Source organism: Rhinatrema bivittatum, chromosome 4, assembly GCF_901001135.1.
Source record: "Rhinatrema bivittatum chromosome 4, aRhiBiv1.1, whole genome shotgun sequence".
Taxonomy (NCBI): Eukaryota; Metazoa; Chordata; class Amphibia; order Gymnophiona; family Rhinatrematidae; genus Rhinatrema; species Rhinatrema bivittatum.
In genome coordinates, this window is record NC_042618.1 from 342,791,912 (window position 1) to 342,810,036 (window position 18,125).

The window sequence follows — 18,125 nt, forward strand, 5'->3', positions numbered from 1 at the left end:
CAGTAAATAGAGAGACAGATAGCTGTTCTTGTTTCATAGCCGAGCTACATGTAAAATCCCAAGGGACAGAGGAGTCAAGAACTGAGAGACTGAGACTTCCTTTCCAGAGATATCCAGGCCCAGGAGCACATGGCTGGATCACCCTCCTAAGAGACTGAGTTAAGTAATCTAAACTTTGCACAGAGAGTATTTTAGCAGAGCAGGGAGAAAGTTTATTTCCTTGCCTTTTGCCCCCAAATTCAGTATCTCATCTTAATTGATTCAGCTTTTCAGCCGAAGTCAAGCATAAACCCTTAGTGGGAAAGAAAAACTGGTAGACCGTGTTCTTTCTGTAAGAGACTGAAACCAGGCCAGCTTTTTCTTTAGTACCAAATAAACCATTTGTGGAAGCTCTCCTGGAGAGAGAGAGACCTTTCACACACTCAGTGCTCAACTATTTGGTTAGTCATCTAGCCAGCTCCACCATCAAGAGGGACTTCTTAATTTTCTTGATTTTTCTTTTCCACACAATTTTGTATTTGAGGCAGGGTGCACCCTTTTCAAACAGGTGATATTGGGATGGATCTGTCCTCCTCCCCTTTTTTTGCGTACTCAGGGGTAAAGACCCCTGTAAGGCTCCCCCATCCATATGAGTATGTTGGTTCCCCTGGCTAACAAGCCATACCCAGTGTTATTTTTGCATTGTTGATATAAAATAAGAAAACTACAAGTTTATATTATACTTCACTACTGTACTTTTTCCATTTAATTTTCTGGTTGGATTCATTGTCTACTTACACAATACTAGTAAAAAGGTTAAATACTGTTTTATTTTTTAGTGTAATGATTTTATCGGTCTGTGGTGCTTGTGACAAAGTGAAGACCTGCCCTCAACCCATAATACAGCAAGACATACAGAGCCATAGAGCCAGATTCAAGAAAAGGGAACCCCGAGTGAGGCTCCAGCACAAAGGCCCAGAGGAATCTAAGGCACTGAGGCTGTACCTAGGTCAGGAGCAGGCTGAGGGTGGAGGACCTGGTTAACTAGGCAACTCACCTGCAACAGCAAGCAGGGAATTAGGACCCAACCAATCCTGGGATAAGCCCTTCCCTGAAACCGAGGTTTATAAACCCCCCTCAGCAGCAGGTCGACTGACACCAGCCCAGATCTACACAGAGGAGAACTATGAGATGGATACTGACTGAGGTTAGAGCTGCATCGTTTCACTCCCAGCGACTGCTGGGCTACTGACCCAGACCCTGAGGGCCTCTGCAACAGATGACCAACACCTTACTCCCTGGAGCCCTTCCTGACAGATGGTGGTAGGAGTGGGATCTAGGATTACGCTAACTGCGGAGAGCGCTGACCTAGCTATCTAGTGGGAAGACTGCTCGACATATAATGCTCTCAATAACTTCCTGAAGGTAAAGGGTACCTAAGGGGACCACCAGAGGGTCTTGTGGGAGTGGTGAGTCCTACAGTGGAAGGGCAATGGTGGTATGAAGCCAATACCGAGTTTATAGCATTATGAATAGCTAAGTCTGGTAAGAGTATCCAAGCCGCGAGTTAGAGACAATATATCCTTCCCCTACTAGTAGCAGCCCGCACTTGGTTGTGTTTTTTTTTTCCTTTCCAGGAGGATAGATGGCATCGGATGACGCCTTGCGATGGCTCACTGCACAGCTGCAACAATAGCAGGACACCACACAAAAGATGCCATAGCAGTTGGTTCTGCAACAGACTCAGCAGCAACAAACCCCTATTAAGCTACTGGAGGAACAGGTCAGAACCACAGGGCAACTCATCGCTCACCAGACTGCAGTAGAAGGAGTACTACAATGACTGGCCCTACCCTAGCGGAGGGAAGCTTGACTAGGGAGGCCCAGGCTGCCTACTAGGTGTTGGATCTGGAGCAGGCCAGAGACTACGAGGTGGACAAAACTGCTATTAAAGATCGTTTGGGGTTGACGCCGGAGGCATATCAGAGGCGATTCAGAGGGACAAGTTTGGGACCAGGGGACAAGCCCCAAGCAGCAGTTCAGCGCCTTCAGGACTTGAACCATTGGCTAGAACCCAAGGGCAAAAGCGTTATGGATATTAATAAGACTGTGGTGTTAGAACAGTATGTTGACATGCTCCCACTCAAGATGAGAGATTAGATAAACAAATAGGGGGCTAACACGTTGAGCTCAGCCATTTCATTATCTAAGTGGTGGTTGTCGTGGTCATGGTTACCAAGGAAGGAGGTTGAGCGGCGCCTCTATACGCCCCAGAGAGGTGGGATGCTCCTTTTAAAGGGGACCTGAAAGGGAAATCCTGGGAGGCAGGGCCTCAGGACCCGACTTGGGGAGGGGAGAATAGACAGACAGAAGGTGGGCCGGGGACCCCACTCACTGTTTAAGCACCCCACCCCTGTTAAAATGCTTCACCTGTGATCATTCTGGCCATATCCAACGAGAGTGTCCTTATACAGCCCACGTCTGTCTGACTAAGGACATGGGAGGTCAATTACAAAACTCTTTTTTGAGGGAAGTAAAGGTTAATGGTCAGGTCCCAATGGCTCTATTAGACACAGGCACTAGTCAGTCTCTTGTGTCCAGAACCACAGGAAAGTGGTTATGATTAGATTGAGGCAGTAGGCATAAAACCAACACCAGCATTCCCATAGTTGGGGTTTGGTGTGTACATGGAGAAACTCGAGGGTATCTTTCTAGATACAATGGAAGCAATGAGTTGGTCATAATTTCTAAAACACCCTACTCATAAAGCAGGACACATCCTTGACTTAATTTTCGCCAATCAGAATAATTGCGTAATCAATTCCTCATACAACATATTACCTTGGTCTGATCACCAACTAATAAAAGCAGAAATAACTCTCCTCAACACACAGCAAACAATCTGAAATATTAATCAAACTTTCATCTACAGAAAAAAGATAGAACCAAAATTACTTGAAGAAACAATTAAAAATAGACCTAGGAATCTTTAACATTACTCCCTCAGATCAAGTACGGGACCTAGGAATACAGTTTGATGAGAACTTAACAATGAAAAAGCATATAAGCAAATGAATTAAAACAGGATACTCCAAGTTAAGAATACTACATCGGCTGAAACCATTTCTAACAACCCAAACTTCCGCACTGTTCTACAAACACTAATATTCTCAAACTTAGACTTCTGCAACTCACTACTATTAGCCCTACCCTCAGGACTATTAAAACCACTTCAATTATTACAAAATGCCTCAGCTAGACTCTTACTAGGGACAAGGAAATTTGACCATATCACCCCCTTGCTGATAGCACTGAACTGGCTTCCTGTACAATACCGAATTCATTATACAGTATTAACTCTAACCTTTAATATCAACAACATTAACCCATGTTTAACTGGAGTGACACTTCAACCATACACACCACAGAGAACCCTAAGATCACAAAACAAAGGATTTCTAAAGGTGCCTACAACACGAAAAACACACCTAACACAAATAAGAGACCGAATGTTTTCAATAGCAGGCCCCAAGCTGTGGAACTCTCTTCCAAAATCTTTACATCTGATAACAGAAAGAGTTTCGAATGTGAAATGACAACATGGCTCTTTAGAAATGCATGTCATTTGGAGTGGAGGAGTAGCCTAGTGGTTAGAGCAGCAGGCTATGACCCAGCAGACCAGTGTTTAAGTCCCACTGTTGATCCTTGTGACCTTGGGCAAGTCACTTTACCCTCCATTGCCTCTGGTACAAACTTAGATTATAAATCCTCTGTGGATAGGGAAATACCTACAGTACCTGAATGTAATCTGCTTTGATGTGCTGTGAAAAGCAAAATATAAAAAATCTAAATAAATAAGTTTAGCATAAATTACCAATATGCTGATAACTATACTACCACTAACAGAAAACATGATAGCAGAATGAACAATATGCACTGAATGATGTATTGTGAAATGATAGACCTAGAAGATGTATGAATATGCACAGGAATATGTATTTGCTACAATGGTGAATGATTATTGAACCAGAATGCAAAGAATATGAATACTAATTTTGTAAACCGTTGTGATCTTCCTTTGGAAGCTAAATACAAATAGGCCAACATAAGGATACTCTTAGAGTGGCCTTAGAACACCTTCCTGTGGGTTTGAATCTAGGTCGCGATTGGGACAGATTACCTAGCATGGTGGAAGAAAGGGTATCTTATGTGGTAACTCAAGCACGGGCTGCCTGGGCTACAGAGATCCAACAGGAATTAGGGGAGATTTTGCCCTTCCATGATAATGAGCTGTACTCAGGCCCTGGGTGGGGAAGGAAGCCCCGGGCCCAGAGGAAGCGAGAGAGAAGGCCTAGAGCTAAAGAAGAGTTTTTTGGGAGTCCCTGGGAAAGTCTTGAAGAGTGGATCAGGGCTAGGGAGACCTGATTACCAAGTTTTGCTGCAGAAACAGGTTGATTCTGCCCTAACGCAGGCTTTTGATCAAGCAACCAGGGCGGTGAATAATAAAGACGGTTGTAAGACATACCCCTATTTTCAGTTGCAGGGTGGTTTGTTATACCGAGTAAAAAGAGTGATGACAGGTTATCACCCACGGGTTCAGCTGGTAGTGCCATCCCCCTTTTAGGATACCATTATTGCCCTTGCCCATGATCCCTTCCCCCCCCCCCCCCCCCCCCCCGGCAGGGCATCTGGGAATACAGAACACTCAAGCCCGACTCAAGCAGTGGTTTTATTGGCCCGAGTATTTACAGAGGGGTACGAAGGTTTTACCTCTCCTGCCCTAAATGCCAGTTAATGGGACAATGCCCCGCCCCACCCAAGGCCCCATTGTTGCCTCTCCCGGTTGTAGAGGAACCATCGGCTCATTTGGAAATGGATATTTTGAGCCCGTTAGATAAGAGTAGGAGCGGGCATCAGTATCTATTAATAATAATCGATTATGCCAGCTGTTTCCCATGGGCCATTCCCGACATGCCACAAGTAAGAGGTTATTTGGGAAGGTGGTATTGGGAGTGGAAACAGGTGGTATCGGGATGACCGGGACCCTGTCTCATCCCCCACTCAGGCTACGAACTCAAAGATAAATCATATTAGTAAATATAATTTCTCATGTGGTACTCCCCACCCCAAGCATAGGGTTAATTCATAGTCCAGACCAGGGTGGGGGGGGGCCACATTGATATTTTGGTGCTTTGTCTTTTGGTGTTAGTTGCCAAATCAGGCTGTGACTGATAGTCAGACTCAGGAACTATGCAGAAAAAGGGAGTGTAAGTAACACTTTTCCTAGGATCCTCAGGCCTTGGAGCTGCAACACAAAAGCCAATTTTCCTTCTTGAGCATGGATACCATTTCCTCCCACTTAAATTATTTACTTCAGTGCATGCTGATGCCAGATTAAAGGTCTTTTGAAACACTACTGACACTTTAAGCAAATGCACAGGGTCTTAAGATAACTCTTGACTCTTCCTTAAAATCCCTCCCTGGGCTATAGTTCTGAGTGTGGATGGCCTTATTTCTCTTTTGGATGCAGGACCAGCTTTTCACTTGCCTTCCTTCAGAAGCTCCTTGGTGTAGAAGTTGCCAGTGCTCGCTATCTGTGACTTCATCACTGCCAGGGTCTCACTGAAACCTGTAAAACTTGCGCTCTCATCACATCTTAGACTGATCAAGGGTTGGGCAGAGGTCACTTGCCTCTTCAGGGCTTGGAAATCCTGTGGGAACAGAGACATCTTCATAAGCATTGCAATAACCACCGAAGTAATTATGTACCAAAATCCTAGACTTTTCCAGCTTGAACCATTGAAAGAAATAATGCATTGACATAAGAGCACTACTATGTTAATGCGGATGTGTGAGAGTATTACAAAGAGTAGGACTCCATGTGGCTATTGATAATGAGGGACATGTACACTGTACCTGCAGGAACTGAAGGTCACTGATCTTGCCAATGCAGCTGTCAAGTTGCATATGTCTCTGCTGGAGCTCAATTATCTTTAATTGTCTCTGCTGACAGCAGTCTCCCAGCATCACAACCGCTGCCCACTCTTCATGCTCCAGGAAATCCATCACTTTCTCCTGCAGCTGGACTAGATCCTCCATCAGCTCCTCAAAGTTGCGTCTGACCTCATTCTTAACGTTCTGCACCAGCCTCTGAACAGGAAGAAGGACACAGAGTCGAAAAATGAGCTGTGAAACAAATGATTAACAGCACAGGAATAAGCTTGGAGACCCGAACGAGAAGCTTTTTTCAGTCTTTAGAGTAGATATACAGTATGGGAGACTCCAGGGAAACTTCTACAAGATCCAAACTGACTGGAAGGTCCATACTTGTGTAGTGAACCAGCTGGATTCTAATGTGTACACTAACCTGAATGCCAGAGGCTCCTTTACACTGACCGGATCAGTGCAACGGGTTAGCGATGATGAGATACTGTCAGGAAAGAGCACTGGGATCTAGAAGGCCAACTGAAGGCTGAGCTGGTATGGGTGACTGTTTGGATTATTTCAGGATCTTTTGGTTGAACATAGAAGGGAAGGAACACTGGGAGTGAATTAAAGGAAAGGGATCTTGCATGCTCAGCTACCTAGTTGTATGGAATATAATGGAAGAAGTGATTAAAATTTCTTTTATTTGGGTTGTTTTCTATTCTTGATTCAGGATGTTTTTACTCCAAAATCTGGGACAGTGGTTTAAAAGCACTGTAAAATAGATAAAAACTGTCTTGTCTTGGATACACTATGACTAGCAGCTGAGATAGACCTTGGCGGTGTGCACAAGAATAATATATGGGCCAAGTGAGCTTTGTCTGCTATTATACACTATGTTACTATGTTAACATAATAATATAGATGTCTGTCGAGGACATAGAGAGCATTATTGCCATTTCTCACAAGAGTGAGTGTCAAAGCTCTTAAGGCCTATTGATCCATTCTCTATATACACTTTTCTAAACCTTGTGGCATAGGTAGATCTAAGCTCCTTTTGAGAGATTCATTAGTGGAAGGTAAGATGACCAGGAGAGCTAGATGTTGGAGGATGGATGTGGTTGTTGGGATGGTGTGTGAAAGACTTAGGCTGTTGATGAAGGACAGGCAATGTCATTCTGTGACTGGACATTGGTGTTAAGGATGGCAGGAGTACATTGATGTGAGGTGTGCAAAACACTCCCTGGGGATGAACACTGGTAGTGGGAGAGCAGTGACCTCCTTGGGCATGATAAAGGCTTGAAGATGGTAGGGTTATTTTAGGGTGGCATATTTATATGGTGATAGTAGGGATCCTTTGGAGAACGATGTTGGTGCAAAAGCGGGGTGGGCAAGGATTTTGGAGGCAGGGGGTTATATAGAAAGTTTTGCAGAGAGTACCTATAGTTAAGATAAGTGACCAGAAAAAAAATCATGCAGGCAGTAGAATCATATCTTTAGGAACCCAAAATAAAAGGAAGCAGAAAAATAAGAAATGTACAGGCAATCACTGGCACCCCTCAGCTCCAAACTTATTTGTGAAGAAAAATCCCAGGGAGGTTGCTGCAACTGGCCGTCAGCTGATCTGGGAGCGCTGGCTTTACCTTGATGCTGGCCATGCCATATCTGATGTCCCGTTCATCTGATATCAGCAACAGCTGGTTCTGAATGCTCGCTTGCAACCTTCTGACTTCCGCCTTGCAAAGAGAAAATTAATACAGTATCTGTTCTATAAGATGAATATAGAGTGTGGCTACATTTCACTCTTGCACCCACTGAGTAATTTCTGTGTTAAGTTACAACCTTCCAGCATCATTCAACTACTCTTTCTGTCTGTGTGCACATGTAGTACAGTATGTATGGTGGGTGCTAAGAAATGTACAAAACAAAAAAAAAAAAGACATTGAATACTTCAATAACAATATTTTAATCAAATTACATGGGTGTTTACAAATTGTTACAAAATATTACAAAACGTATTAATAATTGCTAGATGCTACCCCATTAAAATCTTACTCAAAATATCACAAACATTCACACCATTCATACAAGTTAGCAAGTGGCACATTTAAAACTAATTGGAGAAAGTTCTTTTTCACTCAACGCACAATTAAACTCTGGAATTTGTTGCCAGAGGATATGGTTAGTGCAGTTAGTGTAGCTGTGTTTAAAAAAGGATTGGATAAGTTCTTGCAGGAGAAGTCCATTACCTGCTATTTATTAAGTTGACTTGGAAAATAGCCACTGCTATTACTAGCAACAGTAACATGGAATAGACTTAGTTTTGGGGAACTTGCCAGATTCTTATGGCCTGGATTGGCCACTGTTAGAGACAGGATGCTGGGCTTGATGGACCCTTGGTCTGACCCAGTATGGCATGTTCTTATGTTATGTTCCAATACATGATTAAAGTACCTCTATTTCCCAACGTTATTAGTCCAAAAACATTTTTTTTGTTATTTCAATGACCTCATACCAGGCTTCAATAGTGCAATGTTTGCATGGTCATTTAGCCATTATGTGCAGGATAGCATGTATTGTTTTCTGCTGCCACGCTCTGTTTAATCATTGGTCATTCAAATATTTTCTTTGCCATTTGTGATAATACACTGTATCGTGTGAATAAAATCAAGTGTTGAAATTATTGCATTGTCCTTTCTTTTTCATGACATGCTTTAAATGACATTCTTTTGTATATCATTGTTATAATTTTGCATTGTTATATACAAAATTTCAGCTACTTAGCTTTATCATGAAGAAACAATTTTTGACACAGTGCCTTGAGGTTTTTTTGACAAGCTGCCCGACACAGTCCGTGTTTCGGCTGAACACCTTCCTCATGGGGCCATGATTGCTTCAGTTCAGCGTCTCTTAACACCGTCATCCGGTGGGGTGTGGGCGAAGTCTGAGCAGGGCATGGGCATTCACCATGAAATCTGCACGTAAATACTTGTGTACCAGTGCACACTAGGGTCCCCTGCCACGTAATTTTACTTCTGCTATGGATGACACGTAAGTAGTAAAACAAAAAATTCTAGGTAGATCAACAGGGTTTTAAAGGTTGGGGCTAACGGGAGAAGGGATTCTATTAAACTGGGGGGGTGGGTTAGAAGACGTATCCCTTAACTGGGCGAACTGGGAAAACTGGCAATGGCGTCAGCACGCATGGCTTTTAAAATTCCCCCACTTATGGTTAGAAGCAGCATTTGCACGCATGGGTGCGAGTCCACTTAAAATTATGAGCACTTGTGCGCGTGGTCAGGTTATTTTATAACGTGCGCATATACATGCGTATGTTAGAAAATGACCGCATCCCTGGGTGAGGGCAGACAAATGTGCGCACATGTGTGCCGGTGCACTGGTTTAAAAGTTACCATCTTAGGGAACAGCCGCTACTTGTCACTGCACGACAGCAGCATGGGATCTATTTACTGTATGGGATCTTGACAGGTACTTGTGTCTTGGATGGGCCATTGTTGGAAACAGAATTCTGGGCTTGATGAACCCCTCGGTCTGACCCAGTATGCAAAGTCTAATGTTCAAACATTGGGTACAATCACTTTGCTCCTATTGGTCATCCCATAAGAACATAAGATATGCCATACTGGGTCAGACCATAGATCCATCACGTCATGAAAAAGAAAGGACAATGCAATAATTTCAATGATTAAACAGAGTGTGGCAGCAGAAAACAATACATGCTATCCCGCACATAATGGCTAAATGTCCGTGCAAACATTGCACTATTGAAGCCTGGTATGAGGTCATTGAAATAACAAAAAAATTGTTTTTGGACTAATAACGTTGGGAAATAGAGGTACTTTAGTCTCATATTTATTATGACAAAATGTTCTAATACATTCCATACCTCGTACACTCCATACTACATACATATAAAAACTAACATATTCAATGTATCACTGTCACAGAAGACCTTATAAAATGTGAATCCTCATAAAATGCGAATCCAAGAAAATTAAAGAATCTGTTACTGTAAGAAGGCGATTTTGATGTTATAAGGAGGAAGCTGTTTGCAGATTTACTACATCATTTTATTAGGTCCTGTGTGACAGCGATACTCACATTGAATGAATAGCCAGATATTCTTTGTCATACAATTTTTGTTATATATAAAATTCTTTTGAGATATGTTAGTTTTTATGTGCATGTAGTATGGAGCATATGTAGTATGGAATGTATTGTATGAATGGTGTGAATGTTTGTGATATTTTGAGTAAGATTTGAATGTGGTAGCATCTAGCGATTAATACATTTTGTAATAATTTGTAAACACCTATGTAATTTGATTAAAATATTGTTATTGAAGTATTTAATTTATTTCTCCTTTTGTTTTGTACATTTTGATTGTGATTTAGATTATTTAGATTATTTTTATCCTTCATTTAGTTTTATACCTAATAGGCTGCTAAGAAATGCCAGGGAGAGTCTATCACAGTATTTATACCAAACCCCAACATGAACCCATAAGCAAAAGCTTGGTTCACTGGAAAAGTGTTTCAGTAAACTTATATTTCTTCAACACTTTCCAGAGGAAATAAACAGGTGCTCCCTGTTTTCCAATGTTTGCTTTTGTTTTTATTTTGGCTTGACAGCTTTCTCTTGCACTTTTGGGCTTCCAGTTCAATTGAACCCAGATCTCTTACATAGCATCGTACAGCACTGCCTTTGAACCACAGAAATTTTGATTTTAACTTCAGTTATGTTCTTCAGGTTTATTTTTTTTGTTTTATTCAGCTACTGATTTTAATGTCAGACTTTATTTTTGAATTACAGCAATCTTAGATCAGCAGGATTTGTTTTTAGACTGAAAGCCCCTGCTCCTTTGAGTTTTCAGTTCAATTAGAAGCACCACCCCCCCCCCCCCCAAGCTGGAGCTAGAAGGTGCCATGAGCCTTTATTTGCAAAGACCATGGTTCCGTTTGGACTCTGGTATCTGTGCATCCTGAGTCCCATTCATAAGTGTCACAGTTGTGCGATGGCTGGATTTGCCTACCCTTCCCTCTTCCTTCCACCTCTCTGCCGCCACCCCTGGAACCTGTTAGACCAAGCTGATCCCAGGCCTCCCACATAGGTGTGCCCAGCACGGTCTTTAGGTCATTGAGTCAGTACGTCAGCAGCAATGTACTGCACTCCTGATGTAGCTGGCAGGGTTCTTGTCTCCTAGTACCTGTATTTCTCAACTTCATTTTACAAAGGAAGATGATTGCATAAAACTTGACATTTTTAGTTTGCTGTACCAGCTGTAAAGCAGTGATAATTGATGGAGAATTTTCCTTGTAGGGGGTTTTATAGTTTTTATAGAAACTGTGCAGTTGTTTGTGTAACTTTGCTACTGCTCATTTATTTCAAAATTATCCTGATTCAACCCTTTTATGTCCATAGCTTTGATGAAATGTTTCTGTCCGTCCCCGGTGTCACGGCAATGTCTGTTGCAGGGTGGATGAGACTATAAAATATTTGTCTTTGCCAGTATCAAAGTTACACAAACAACTGCACAGTTTCTATAAAAACTATAAAACCCCCTACAAGGAAAATTCTCCATCAATTATCACTGCTTTACAGCTGGTACAGCAAACTAAAAATGTCAAATATTTTATAGTCTCATCCACCCAGCAAACTAAAAATGTCAAATATTTTTTTTTTTTTTGTAACTTGTTTTTATTGAGTTTTAAAGAACAGAAAACAGAACATACAATGATTCACAGGTGTACAGCCTTTACATGAAATCGACCCCAATTACAGAAGACAACAAAATCCCCGGTAAATCCCCCTATTATCCGAGGCTTCTGGCTACTGTGAATTAAAAGAGAGATTTAGAAACAATCAGCAAAACATGAGTTAGGGTAACTCTGAGGACTAGTAAAGGTTCATGAGAAAACCCTCATTCTGGGCTATTCAGCCAGGCCAAACAGACCCCGTTTCCCAGCAGTTCCCCGTGAGGCCTTTGAACTCATCCACACCTAACAGAACCACAGAACAACAGAACACCCCGTTAACTGTTCCCGTAAACTTCTCCCCTCCCCCCCCTTTTTTCAAATATTTTATAGTCTCATCCACCCTGCAACAGACATTCCTGTGACACCGGGGACCAACAGAAACTTTTCATTAAAGCTATGGACATAAAAGGGTTGAATCAGCATAATTTTGAAATATATGAGCAGTAGCACAATTGTCAAGGCTTCAACTGTAGCTACCATCCATTTGTACATCTTTCATATACATTCAGAATTCAACACATTCATAATTGAATTATCTTAAAATGTACTGAATTATGAATGCATAGGAGCAGAGTCTTGACCTAAGGGTCAAGACCAGGTCTTGTGCATGGTGGTGTTGCAGCGTGACCACTAGCCACCAAGCCGGCCCAAGAGAACACTTTTTTTTTTTTGTTCCTTTGCTCTGTAACTGGAAGGGTTTGTGGGCCTGACTAATCACTTACCTCTTTCTCCATTCTTTCCTCTTCCAGTGGTACAATCTCATGGTCCCGGTGGTCCTGCAGGGCACAGGCATAGCAGATGCACAGTCCATCCTTCCTGCAGAACAGTTCCTGCATTCTGTTGTGCTTCTGACACAAGGTGACCTGGAAGTCATCCGTTGCCTCCAGTAACCTGTGGCCTTTGAAAATTGGATTCTCGTAGTGGGGTCCAAGATGGGGTTCGCAGAACGAGGCCCTGCACTGCAGGCAGAACTTGATCGCTTTCTGCTTGGTGGTGATGCAGACATCGCAGGGTATGTCACCCGGCCCTGCCAGATCGGGTAGCGCTAGGCCAGCCGTTCCCTCTTTATACTGCATTAGACGTTCCACTATGTCTGCCAGGACGGTGTTTTTACAGAGGCGTGGCCGTGTGGTATGGAGTTCCCGGCACTGTGGACAGCAGGGCGTCAGTGCGTAGTCAGCTTGATAGTCCCAGTAAACCCGAAGGCACTCAATACAAAAGGTGTGCCCGCAGCTTATTGTGACAGGATTCCTGAACACCTCCAGGCATATTGCACACAAAATATTCTCTTCTAGGCAATACGAGTAGGTGTTTCCCATGGCTGCCCGGGCAGAACAGAAGAGGAAGACTTGCAATCAGAGGTGGAAAGCTTGGGGTCAGAGCATAGCAAATGGTGAACAGCTGGATTTCTTTGAGCAGATTCTGCAAAAATAACGGAAGACAGAAAACGTAAGCTTTTCGTTCTCTCCTTAAATTTTGATTTTCTCAGTCTGAGCCTCTCAAGACTTTTTCTGCTCAGAACCACGAAGCACTAAGGCAGGGCTTCCGAAACCTGTCCCGGGGACCCCATAGCCAGTCAGGTTTTCAGGATATCCACAATGAATATACATGAGATAAATTTGTTCTCCACAATATGCAAATTTATCTCATGCATATTCATTGTGGAACTCTTGAAAACCCGACTGGCTACGGGGTCCCCGGGACAGATTTGGGAAGCCCTGCTCTGAGACAAATGTCACAGGCCCCATCATAAAATCCAAGGACCAAAATAAAAAGAGATTTTTTTTCCCCTCTCGTTATAGCTAAATTTAGCAGTTTGTTATAAAATCCAAGCATAAGTTTTAGCTTTCTTTTAGCATGAAGGAAAACAGTAAAAATAAAAGCAGTTGCTGGACGACACTGCGCCCCAGGCAAGGGTTGCTTTCAGTGCAAACCCACCACCCCCCCCTTCCCTTTTGAGCTCGTGTGCTTGCAGATTCACCGAATGACTGAAAAGGATGGCATGGCAGCCTCCGGCTTGGCCGTTCTTGCTCACCTCTTGTAATAGCACCAGTTAGAATCATAGCCACATCATTGACTTTAGTGACATCATCTCTCAAAAGTCAAAATTATCTTCTTACAGCACGGAGAGTCACAAAATCTCACTTACAAGTTGGCAGTTTAGTGACTGGTCAGATGAGATCACACGACCACGCAGTAAACGTTTACTGACCACCAATGCCTCTATGTCAATGAGAAAAGTGCTTAGCATGTAGGACCCTAAAATTATTAGTTTAAAGGGGTTTCTCTTCCACCCAGAAAACATCCATTTTATCCCTATCCCAAAAGGTAGTTTACTGTTATTTGTTCCAGCATCCACTGTGCACGTGCTGGAAGGAAGAGCATGCATTGTGTGCATTTAGGGGTAGATAGATTTTGAAAAGCTGCATGCGCAAAAAAAAAAACACATTGGGGTAGATTTTCAAAAAACGCGAATAGGCGTACTTTTGCTGGCGCATCAGGCGCAAGCAAAAGTACGCTGGATTTTAGTAGATACGCGCGGAGCCGCGCGTATCTACTAAAATCCTGGATCGGCGCGCGCAAGGCTATCAATTCTGTATAGCCGGCGCGCGCCGAGCCGCGCAGCCTACCCCCGCTCCCTCCGAAATCGGAGCGGCCTCGGAGGGAACTTCCTTTTGCCCTCCCCTCACCTTCCCCTCCCTTCCCCTACCTAACCCACCCGCCCGGCCCTGTCTAAGCTCCCCCCTTACCGGGACGCGACCTGGGGCAGGTCCGGAGGGCGCGGCCATGCCCCCGGGCCCGCCCCCGAAACGCTCCCGGCACGCCCCCGGCACGCCGCGACGACCGGGCCTGCCCCCGACACGCCCCCGACACGCCCCCCCTCGGAGAACCCCAGGACTTACGCGAGTCCCGGGGTCTGCGCGCGCCGGTGAGCCTATGTAAAATAGGCTCACCGGCGCGCAGGGCCCTGCTCGCCTAAATCCGCCGGGATTTGGGCGGATTTAGGTGAGCAGGGCTCTTAAAATCTGCCCCATTGCGCGCGCACACGCGCGCGCGCAAGAGCACCCCTGCAAGCAAACCGCATTTGAAAACCTGCTTCTTACGCATGTAACCCAGAGACCGTGAGTAACTTTGCACATAGAAAAAAGAGGCAGATCACGGGCGTTCCAGGGAGGGGCCAACACGTACGCGTGTAACTTGCTATTGTAAAACCGCGTTCCAATCTTTTACCTGCGTATATTTACTCCTGCTCAATATCAGGTGTAAGTGATCGTAAACATTGTAAAAGTGAAAAAAGGACAGGATGAGGGGTCTGGGTAAACTGGGGGGAGTGTGCAGGCTGAAGAAGCAGAGGCGTCTGGATGACCTAGAGACAGACTAGGCAAAAAGGTGGAGAAATTGGTAAAACTAGGAACGTCCTTCACACGCGCTTGTTTTAAAATTGTGCTCACTTGTAGGTGTAAAAGCTGACAGGTCTTAAGGAAAATATGCAAAAAGGAGGTCGATTTTAAAAGAGCTCGTGCGCGTCGATGTGCGCGCAGTTCCCCTGCACGCACACATGGACGCGCCAATTTTATAACAAGCGTGCGCTGCCGCGCGCTTGTTATAAAATTGTGCTCACTTGTAGGTGTAAAAGCTGACAGGTCTTAAGGAAAATATGCAAAAAGGAGGTCGATTTTAAAAGAGCCCGTGTGCGTCGATGTGCGCGCAGTTCCCCTGCATGCACACATGGACGCGCCAATTTTATAACAAGCGCGCGCTGCCGCGCGCGCTTGTTATACAATCCAATGGCCACGCGCATGTGCGGGCGGCCCATGACTTGTGCTCGCAAGGGATGAATTTTACAAAGCAATACACGGTGACGCAATCGAGCCTCCCCCAGTTCCCTCCCAGTCCGCACCAATTAAGGAGCGGACTGGGAGGGAACTTTCCTACACCTAACTCTATCCTTCCTCCCTCTTCCCCGCCCCCCTAAATCTACCCTAACTATCCTTCATTTTTTTATTTTAATACTTACTGCTCCTCCGGAGCAGAAGTAATCTGCGCGTGCTGGCGCGTGCCGGCGCGTGCTGTCCCGGCCCGCCCAGACCACAACCCCAGGCTCCCCCTTTTCCCTTGGCCGGCACTTCTGCGCATACCAGGGTTTGTGCGATGCACGCAAGGCCCAGCCACGCACGTAAACCCCGGAATTTACGCACGTAGCCCTTTGAAAATGTACTTGTGTAAGTGCTTAAAATTATGAGCACACATAGGTGCTCTTGGCGTATTTTAAGTAATGTCCGCACACTTGTGTGGACGATATAAAATCCAGGCCTGCTGTGTGCTCGCACCCATATATGTGCATATACGGGTGCCCGGGCATCCCTTTATGTGTTGTTTTCATCCAGTGTGTGTGCATAGCGGCCACCAAGGTAAGGACTGGAGTAGCGGTGGCTCAGCCTTTGCTGTCTTGAATGTTGTGGCCGGTGGGACAGGAGTGATTGGGTACTGCTCCTGCACCTGAAGACCTTCTTCTTGCCCTGGAATAAGGTTGGGGCTTGGGTCAGCTTGGGGGCAGTGGGTGGAGGGAAGAAACCAAAGGATTTTCAAAATTGGCTGGGGGGAGGGGTGGGGGGCTGTGCTTAAACTTTGTTGTCTTTCAAAAAGTACAAAAAACTAGGGGACATTCAATGAAGTTACTGGTTGATACATTTAATTGAAATAGGAGAAAATATTTTTTTCCTCAATGCATAAGTAAACTCTGGAATTGGTTGCTGGACGATGTGGTGAAAGCTGCTAATCCAGCTGGATTTATAAAAGGTCTGGACAAGTTCTTGGACGAAAAGTCCATAAACCATTATTAAGGTGGGCTTGGGAAATCCACTGCTTATCCCTGGATTGATCACGGTTGGAAACAGGTTACTGGGCACGATGGATCTACGGTCTGACCCAGTATGGCATATCTTATGTTCTTATAGGATGACCAATAGGAGCAAAGTGATTGTACCCAATGCTTGAACATTAGACTTTGCATACTGGGTCAGACCGAAGGGTTCATCAAGCCCAGAATTCTGTTTCCAACAATGGCCAATCCAAGACACAAGTACCTGTCAAGATCCCATACAGTAAATAGATCCCACACTGCTGTCGTGCAGTGATAAGTAGCGGCTGTTCCCTAAAATGGTAACTTTTAAACCAGTGCACGGCACACATGTGCGCACATTTGTCTGCCCTCACCCAGGGATGCGGTCATTTTCTAACATACGCATGTATATGCACACGTTATAAAATAACCTGACCACGCGCACATGTGCTCATAATTTTAAGTGGACTCGCACCCATGCGTGCAAATGCTGCTTCTACCACATAAGTGGGGGAATTTTAAAAGCCATGTGCGCTGACGCCATTGCCAGTTTTCCCAGTTCGCCCAGTTAAGGGATACGTCTTCTAACCCACCCCCCCAGTTTAATAGAATCCCTTCTCCCTTTAGCCCCAACCTTTAAAACCCTGCTGATCTACCTAGAAGTTTTTGTTTTAGTACTTACGTGTCATCCATAGCAGAAGTAAAATTAAGTGGCAGGGGACCCTAGTGTGCGCCAGTACACATAAGTATTTACGTGCAAATTTCATGGTGAATGCCCATGCCCTGCCCAGACTTCACCCACACCCCACCCCCTTTTGGAAACTTTTTATTTGTGCCCGCAGTGGCATGTATGTGTTTATCCCAGTGGCATTTAAAATCCACTCAGCATGCGCTGGCCTGACATATTTGCGTATTACGTAACTGATGCACGCATCAGGCATTTAAATTCACCTTTAAGTCTACTTGGTTAATAACAGTTTATGGACTTCTCCTCCAGGAACTTATCCAAACCTTTTTAAAACCCAGCTACACTAACTGCCACATTCTCTGGTAATGAATTCCAGAACTTTATTGAGCACCGAGTGTAAAATAATTTTTTCTGATTTGTTTTGAATGTGCTATTTTCTAACTTCATGGCGTGTCCCCTAGTCTTTTATTTTTTTGAAAGATTAAATAACCAATTTACATTTACCCATTCTATTCCTTTCATGATTTTATAAATTTCTATCATATCCCCCCTCAGCTGACTCTTCTCCAAGCTGAACAGCCCTAACTTCTTTAACTTTTCCTCATAGGGAAGTTATTCCATTCCCTTTATCATTTTGGTCTCCCTTCTCTGTACCTTTTCCAATGCAACTATATCTTTTTTGAATGTGACAACCAGAACTGCAAACAGTTCTGTTCGAGAGTAATTGCCATCCCAGTCTGAGGCCCCCTTTGAATCCTTCTGACTCTAGCCACCACTATCTTATCAACTGTTTTGCTATCCTGAGATCGATGCTAGTACATGCAATAAACTGCTCCTGTATATATGCAACTAAATACATTTTACTACATTTTTCAGGTGGGTGTAAAGCCTCAGCTGGGCAGACAGCCAAAGG

The 18,125-nt window shown here is 44.1% G+C and overlaps 1 protein-coding gene across 1 annotated transcript in view; it reads right to left on the reverse strand.

Annotated features, from left to right (window-relative positions):
• Positions 1 to 18,125, reverse strand: part of LOC115090906 (E3 ubiquitin/ISG15 ligase TRIM25-like) — a 40,959-nt gene that overhangs the window by 20,492 nt on the left and 2,342 nt on the right. The window contains exons 2-5 of the mRNA XM_029600572.1: positions 12,404 to 13,103; positions 7,548 to 7,640; positions 5,896 to 6,129; positions 5,528 to 5,690 (exon numbers count right to left, since the gene is read on the reverse strand). Coding sequence (XP_029456432.1) covers positions 5,528 to 5,690; positions 5,896 to 6,129; positions 7,548 to 7,640; positions 12,404 to 13,000 — 1,087 coding nt within the window. The 5' untranslated portion in view covers positions 13,001 to 13,103. The remainder of the gene's footprint in view (positions 1 to 5,527; positions 5,691 to 5,895; positions 6,130 to 7,547; positions 7,641 to 12,403; positions 13,104 to 18,125) is intronic.